Source organism: Eutrema salsugineum, unplaced genomic scaffold (assembly GCF_000478725.1).
Source record: "Eutrema salsugineum unplaced genomic scaffold, Eutsalg1_0 scaffold_8, whole genome shotgun sequence".
In the NCBI taxonomy this organism is placed as follows: Eukaryota; Viridiplantae; Streptophyta; class Magnoliopsida; order Brassicales; family Brassicaceae; genus Eutrema; species Eutrema salsugineum.
The window spans coordinates 11,325,768-11,334,462 of NW_006256414.1; the positions used below are offsets into that span (position 1 = coordinate 11,325,768).

The 8,695-nt window shown below is 40.4% G+C and overlaps 1 protein-coding gene across 1 annotated transcript; it reads right to left on the reverse strand.

The window, feature by feature from the left end:
• Positions 1–6,790: 6,790 nt before the first annotated feature.
• On the reverse strand, positions 6,791–8,353 carry LOC112088864. The gene has a single exon (XM_024159199.1). The coding sequence runs from the start codon at positions 8,351–8,353 to the stop codon at positions 6,791–6,793; it is 1,563 nt and encodes a 520-aa protein (XP_024014967.1).
• Between the last annotated feature and the right edge of the window lie 342 nt (positions 8,354–8,695).

Genomic DNA, 8,695 nt, shown 5'->3' on the forward strand with positions numbered 1-8,695 from the left:
CTGGGCTTGAAGAATGGGCTTCGGGGTCTGACAGACCAATCTCCGCGGTCGGGAAGGTTGGGACCGTGGTGAAATGACTGTTGGCCGCGGGTAAGAATGCTTGCCGGCTGGTTTACGTGACTTTTGATTGAACCGTTGGATTTCCAAGATGTAAAGTGTGCTGGAAAGCTGGTAGTTCTATCTTTAAGGTCTCCAAAATTGAGCTGATCAGAAGGTAAGAAGGTCTTCATTTGGAGGTGAACTTCTGACGGTTTGACTCTGAGCTGAAATCTGGTCTTCTATACATTTTGTTAAGCTTTTTCCTAAGTTTTCGTAAAAGAGTCTTGGAATAATAAAACATTTGAAAGCAATAAAAAACAGAAAAAGTATTTCAAAACGATCCACAAAAACAGTTGAAACGTATTTTGTTTTGAAAAACTATAAGGAAAAATGCAAAAAGTGTAGATAATGCAAGACTCATGAAAGAAAAGTGGTTATAAAGGGATGAAATCCTCCCCTAGACTTAAATCACACTGTCCTCAGTGTGAAACAAGTCGAGATTTAATGAGAAAAATGCATAGATATATCGAATTTGGTAAGCCAAAGAGAACTTACTTGGATCCGGAATGCTGATGGAGATGGACCGGATCCATTCAGGAAGATGAGGGAAGGTGACAAATGGTAATGGGAGGTGGTGGGAAGTGATGAATGAGGGGCAATGGGACTTGGTGAGGTGGAATGATGTGAAGTGGGTGGTTTGGAGTTGGGTGTCATCTGAACGACTATTGGCCATGGTTAAGACTTACGCGACTGCGGTGAAAGCATGCTTGGCCGCGGTCATAAAGATGCGGCCATGGTCGAAGTGGTCTTGGCCGTGGTCCGGACTCCTGCGACCACGAGGGCTTAAATGCAGCATTTTTCCTGTTTTTCCTTGGTTCCTGCTGGGCCGAGCAGTCAGGGACCATCCTTCTTTTTGGTTTTTTTTTGGTTTTTTGATTTTTTGGCTTTTTTTTTATTTATAAGAAACACCTGATACTAAGAAAATTTAAAAGATCAATAGAAAAAAAAAGAAAAATCCTAAAGAAAACAATACCTAAATGGCTTGCCTCTTATTAAGCGCTTTTTTTTTAAGTTGTTTATCTCGACTTTGGTGTAGGACGTGACTTAGTCCAATGAAGAAGACCTTGTCCTAAGACAAGCCTTTTTCAAAGTATCCTTGCTTAACTTAGCAGGTTCATCGTCACTCCAGAGCTCTTCTTCAACTCTTCGGTTGTAGGTCGTTTTCCTGCTTGGCTGTTGTAAGGGACAACTTCTGTAAGGACATCTTTGTCGATATTAGCAAATGAGATCTTCTGGTTTGGCCAGTCTATGATGGCTCCGGAAGTTGCTAAAAAGGACCATCCGAGAATCATTGGATGTGTTGCGTCTCTTGTTTCGACAATGTAGAAGTCGACATGCACTATGCAATCTCCTATTCTCATAGGAATGTCATGGGCTATTCCTTTAGGTGTTGCATTGGAATCATCAGCTAGACTAATCTTCGCCCTAGTCCTGCGCAGGTGCTTAATACCAAGTCTCAAAACAATTGCCCTGGACATCATGTTGAGACAGGCTCTAGAATCACAAAGCACATTGTTAAACATTTCACCTTTAATCGAACAAGAGATGAGAAACTGACATTTAGTTTTGACCTTATAAAGAGTTCGAACTTGCCTTTCTTTGTAAGTGTTGGCTGATGTTTCAAATGCTGAATATGACTCACAATAGAAGGCTGCAGTGTCGTATTCAATGATTGAATCTATGTATGGCATTTTGATCTTGTTGTGCATTGGGTCTTCTTGGATTGATGAATCCTCTGAATCCTCGACACATTCCATTGCCACTTTGCAGGGGACACAAGGTATGGGTTCTTCCGAGTCCGTTTCTTCGTCTGAAAACTGATTTCTTCCTTCCTGAGTTACTTTTTCAGATGCTGAAGGTTGAGGTCGGGCTGTAAATTTCTGATTCTTTCTTGAAAATCCCGGAGGTGAGTCTGAACAACCAATCCCCACTGTCAGAGGTCTCACGACCACAGGAAAAAGAGTCTTGACCGCGGTCAGAGTAGACGGACCCCCGACTCCAAATGGGACTTGCATTTCGTACGGACCTCTTCCGCTTCTTCCTTTGGTAGACTACCATCATCTGGTCGTTTCTTGGTTAGTTCAGAACTCATACCAGGGTGATGTTGTGTCTACTCATCAGGGTCTTTGAGATATTTCTTAGAAAAATCTTACAGTCGGCTCAATGTTGGGCATTTGTCCCATTCTTGCATCAATTTCCCGTGCCTTGAGCTCGAGTTTGGTTAGCCTGTACTCGATTTCTTGGAACTCTTCATCTGTCTTCTCTCTATACGAGGAGGCGAATTTTCAATCTCCATGGATCTCCCGTTTTGATTCGACAATATCACTTGAGTTTTGTATGATATCGTACACTTGCCTTGTCTGTACTGCTGCGACTTGATCGATCATTCTGGCCAGGGTTTGTGCGTCCTTGTGGGTTTTCTCTTCCAGGATCCGGACATGATCAGCTATATCATCAAACTTCCTGTTGAACTCTTCAGAGATTGAATCAATCCTCTTGAGCAGGGTGTTTTCGGTGAGGATTTGCTGATCAAGGAACTGGTATATCATTCCTTCGAGACGTCCCTGGCGTTTGCTGATCCTCAAGTTGTCCTCTTTCTGACTAGGGTTCTGCGGTGGGGGATGGTGGATGTACGTCCCAGAATAGATTGGAGGAAGACCATAGGAATCTTCCCGGCGGCGAGCAGGCTCTCTGTGCCGGTAATATGGATGGTTAGGCTTGGTGTATCGATCCATGTGGCTGAGATCTCAAGCTTGATGTGATGGCTTGAGGACTTTTGTAAAAGCCTCCCTCGTAGTAGGGATTTCGATTTATAGGGTTCATTGGTTCGGGAACTGAAACAAAAAGAACCAAAAATGGAAATAACCAGAAAAACGGTTCTAGAGTCGATTTACCAACCTTTCTTAGGTTTTGCGGAAAGAAAACGCGTGCCTTCCCCGGCAACGGCGCCAACAACTTGATGTTGCTGTCGTGTGAGGGTTGTCAAGTTTTGCCCTAAATGAAATCAGTAGCTGCAAGTGCACAGCTGATCGATTGTGGTACTTAGGGATCGAATCCACAGGGAAGGAAGATCTTTCCTGCAAAAGCCTTCGAAAGAAATGTGAAGTAAGGAAGTCTAGAACCAGTCGATTTTTATAGGGGTTTTGGTGGTGTCTTTAAAACGTAAAAACAAATCTTAACGGAAAAATACGGGAATTAAAATGACCTAAAAACTAAACTTATAGAAATCAATTAAAAACGAGAAAAGGGCTAAACCTAATTGCTTGTATGAAAATCGGCTAAGTGAATGAAATACTAGACAAAAAACTTGAATGAAAATCGGTGTAAATCTATAAAAAAGAGGCGCTGGGTTTTAGGGAAATTCTCTCCGGGGGATGAACGATTCAAAACATTGCTAAATAGTAAATTAAAAAGATCCTAACTAAAATTTTAGAACTCGAGTCACGAACGTATAAATACGCCACTATCGTGATCATAACCAACTATCTCTCTCAACCCTGACTAGTAGGTTTCCACTCTTGCCCTGGAAGAGAAAAAATGTGATATGCTTAAGACTCATCAATATTCACAGCTCTCCCAAAGGTAGGTTTCCACTCCTATGGTCGATCTGCTCTTCTCGAACTAGATCTGGCCCCGAATGAAAACTTTCGCAACACCCAAGACCTAGATCAGATTGTAGTTTATGACGCTACTCCTATGCATTATAAATAAGTTTTTTTAAAAAAGTTCTAGGATTCGACTTCAATAGCTAATGGAATCCTCATCGAACATATATAGCCCCAATCGAAAATCCCTTAAACCCAACAATAAAACTACTCAGACATGATGAACGAAAGCAAAAACATTGTATTAAAAAGCTGAGTAGAAATCGATATAATAGAAGAACAAAGAGGGTTTAAGAGATAGATCTCTATCTTCCTAAACCTAAAAACTAAGAAAATGAAGGACAAAAACTTAAAAGCTGCAAAAAGAATAAATTGTACGTGTCTCTGTCGGTATATCTCTAGAGTTCCTAAAAACATGTATTTATATTGTCCAAGTCGTCACTTAGGGTTTCTCCAAATGAGGGAATCATTCTGGGCTTGAAAAATGGGCTCCGGGGTCGGACAGACCAATCTCCGCGGTCGAGAAGGTTGGGACCGTGGTGAAATGGCTGTTGGTCGCGGGTAGGAATGCTTGCCGGCTGGTTTACAAGACATCTTACTCTTCCCGTGACTTTTGATTGAATCGTTGGATTTCCAAGCTGTAAAGTGTGTTGGAAATCTGGTAGTTCCATCTTTAAGGTCTCCAAAATTGAGCTGGATCAGACGGTGAGAAGGTCTTCATTTGGGGGTGAACTTCTGACGGTTTGACTCTAAACTGAAATCTGGTCTTCTATCCATTTTGTTAAGCATTTTCCTAAGTTTCCTGAAAAGAGTCTTGGAACTACAAATAATAGAAAAACATAATAAAAACACTTGAAAGCAATAAAAAACATAGAAAAAGTACTACAAAACGATTCATAAAAGTGATCAAAATACGGTGTTATCACTATTCTACAGAGTAATAAAGGAGATCATATTACTTGGCTACCACATGTTCCAGATTCCAATATTTAAGTGCATTTAGGCTAACAGATGGAACAGAGTGAAAGAGGAAGAAGGCTTTACGCTGGTTAATCTCCATATAAAACAATCATCATTTTCAAATGATCCTTTCATTCTGCAATCACAAGCTATACGAAGATGACTATTCACTTTGGTATGTTGTTATGAGGGCACCACCAAGAAAATATCATGAGTTAGAGAGTGAAAGAGGAACAGAGTGAAAGAGGAAGAAGGCTTTACGCTGGTTAATCTCCATATAAAACAATCATCATTTTTAAACGACCCTTTCATTCTGCCATCACAAGCTATACGAAGATGACTATTCACTTTGGTATGTTGTTATGAGGGCACCACCAAGAAAATATCATGAGTTAGAGACAGAAAAGGATTTTATTTCTGCACAGTTATCAGTCCAACCAATTGAAGATTTAGGCGATCAATCTTCTGATGATGAGAGTTTTTGTGTTAGGGAGGACTGTGAAGGTGTGCTGGTAGAGGATTGATATTCATATCTTTACCAAGTCTGTTGCAGTAAGCGCCAAAAAGGCTTTGAGGTGAGTCCTTTGAAGTCACTAAATCCAAAGAAAAACAGGAAGCCTGCTCCAGAAGAGAATGAAGGAGAAATTAAATGAGTGATGAGTATTTTTCTGAAGAAGATGGTAATGGCATTGCTGAAGAGGACCAACATAGTAAAGTACCATTGCCAATAGAGGAAGATAAAGTGATCGATGAAGAAGTAGAAGAACACTCACCCAATCTAGAAAAAGAATCTTTCCCGCCTTCCGCAAAAAGAGTTTCCAACACTTTTGAAGAAGTTTAGACACAACAATCAGAGACCAAAAAGAGGAATACCAGAGGTCCAACTAAAATGCGCAAAGTGATAAAAGTGGAGTTCACTTCTATAGGCGAGCATGTTGGTAGTGGATCAGTAACTATTTCTTCCTTTCTTGGTCCACTTGTGAGAGAGCATGTGCCAGTACTGGTTGATGACTGGAGACATCTCGATGATCATAAGAAAAGACACAATGTGAGAGGAAATTCAGGTTATTTTCTCTTTTAATTGATTGAATATGAGTATATGTATGTATACTATCAGTAAATCTTTTAATGTTTTACTTGGAAATGTTTGGCAGGGGAGGTTCAATTTGAAATAGGAATGGCAAAAAGAATCTGTATTTAGGTAGATGGGTTGTTTGTGGAGGGCCTCTAAATCTAGGCTTGTTTCCAAGTTCGAGCTACGAAAAGCAAGGTACAACTACTGAAAAGGATTTCAATCCCAAGGTGCACCTTGCCTTTTTTCCAGGTAGCTCTTAAAAGATGGACACCGTCGGCCGGAAACAGCAGTATTGCATCGTTACAATTGTTCTTTGAATACTGTGGCGCGCCTTTCAGGTGCTTTAAAACCAAGTAACATCCATAGCTCAGCTTTTAAGGTTTGTACATAACGTGTACTGATTATTGTTAAGCTAATTTTTTTTTAGATTAGTTATGTCACAGGACTGTTTGTGTCATTAGGAACAAAGTGATCGATACAGACAACTGAGGAAGGGTCAAATTCCTCACACCACCAGCCACAAAGGAATGATTCGCCTAGCCCATGAGATGGTATGTATGATTATAAAATGAATTAGTTAGTTTTAAATAGTAAATCAGTTTTTGATAACTATTGTTCTGAACTTGTATAAAAAGAATAGTTCGGATCCTATTACAGTTACTAGAAGTAAGGTTTGGGTAGCAGGACACATGCATTCTAATGAGAGACCCGTGAGGGAAGAATTTGCGGATACTATTGTAAATGTTATTTAAATTATTACTAATTTTTGTTTCTGAAATTGTTATAGAAACTATATTGTCCATATTAAGTGTAAATTTTGATTTCAGGAAAAAGTCAAGACAATTGATAGTGAAATGGACTCCACATCCACAAATAATATTAGAGAAGATGATGTAAGTCAGGTATTAGGAAAAGACAGACAGGAAGACTTCAAGGGATGGACAGAGGGGCTATTGCTACTAAGTTAGCATTCTTACATGTGCAAAAGCTCGAAGCTACTCAAGTATAATTACTTAGCAATCTTGGAGAATTGCAAATTGTGGTTAGTGACTTAGCTGGAAAAAAGGTAAGTATTCCATCTTGTTGCAAATTGTTGTGTCCTAATGATGTGATACTGAGCAGCATCAAGAAAGGAGAGCTTGAACCAGAGCATGGAGCTAAGGATCACATCAATGTGACTTGCCTCCATAGGTAGAACATCACACAGAATTTCGTCCTCATACTTTCCAAGGGTTAAAGAAACCGATACTTGGCTATTAACTCGCATTTCACCTTTATCATTGAGCCAATGCAGATTGTATGGCTTAGGATGCTTCCTCACGGTCAAGCCAAGCTTATTAACCATGTATTCACTTGCTACATTGGTGCAGCTTCCTCCATCGATGATGAGATTGCACACCTTGCCTTGCACATGACATCTTGTGTGAAACAGGTTCTGTCTTTGTGCTTCCTCGTCTGCCTTAGCTTGCACGTTTAGAATCTTTTTCATCATCAAAAGATCTCCTGTAGCAGCATACTCCTCATGCTCTTCCACTGAATCTGAGATTTCTTTTTCATCTGCTGATTCGTACTCACCATTGTCCAAGAGAATCAGAACTCTCTTGTTAGGACATTCACTAGCAATGTGTCCTCTTCCTTGACACTTGAAGCAGACTATCTCACGAGCTCTAGTAGTGGTTGCTTCGGTTTTCACCTTGAAATCTGGTTTAGCAGGGAATGATTTAGTAGGCACCATCGGCTCAGTACTTGGTTTTTCTTCTTTAGCAAGACTTGGTTTAGCCGTAGATGAGCTAACTCCAAAGGTTGATCGAGATCCTCTCCTCTTGAGCTGTTGTTCGACTAGAATGGCTTTGTGATATATCTCCTCTAGATCAGCATAGCTTTGCATCTCCACTCTGTCTTGAACTTCTCGTTTTAACCCACTCAAGAACCTAGCGATGGTTGCTTCTTCATCTTCTTCAATACCAGCCTTGATCATCAGAGATTCCATTTCTTGAAAATAATCTTCCACACTGCTGTTTCCTTGAGTCAAGCGTCTAAGTCTCTGGTGTAGCTCCCGATGATAATGACTAGGGACAAAGCGCTTCCTCATGAGTGCTTTCAACTCATCCCAAGTATCAACAGGCGGCTCTCTACTGCGTTTGCGGCTTGTTGTGATCTGATCCCACCAGTTTATGGCATAACCATAAAACTCTGTAGCAGCTAGCTTCACCATCTTGAGATCTGAATACTCTTGACAATCATAGATCATCTCGACCTTCTTCTCCCATTCCAGATAAGCGTCTGGATCATTCTTGCCACGAAAAGGAGGAACTTTCAGCTTCATGCCTCTCATGTCCTCATCAACACGTTCTCTTACTCCTCTTCCACGTCTTGGACTGCCTTGTGAAAAATTATCATCACCAACATCATTTCTAGGCTGTCTCTGCTGGACATGAACCCCATTGGCATTTCTTTCTTGAAATCTCCTCGGATTATGTTCTCCTTGTAGCTGATCAATTCGCTGGTGTAGTTCTTCTGCTTGAGTTTTCATCAGTTGCTCAAACCGAGCCATCATAGCTTCCATAAAGAGTTTGTTGCTATTGTTGCTGTTGTCTCCTTGCTCTTCACTCATTGTGACCTGAAAAACAAAACAGAAAACAAGACCAGTAACAAGTTCTCACAATAGACCAAAATGCAGAAGTGACTCTTCGTGTACCTCAAGAAATCAAAAGCCTTAGAATATGATCGGTTTATTTTTAAACAAACACAGATATGGCCGATGATGAGATCTGATGATAGAAGCTGAAGAGACAAACTAATATGAGCAGATCTGATGCCAGAATATGAAAAGACCAACAAAACCATGGATGAAAGCGTGATGCAGAGGCAAACAACACTAGATTTAGAGGCTTATGATGCAAACTAAACAGATCTAAAATGATTTTTATGGGTTTTCTTTTTCTGAAGAGAACTA

What these genes read in the sequence shown, in the direction of transcription:
- LOC112088864 (XM_024159199.1), bottom strand. Translation starts at nt 8,353, where the DNA reads ATGAGTGAAGAGCAAGGAGACAACAGCAACAATAGCAACAAACTCTTT.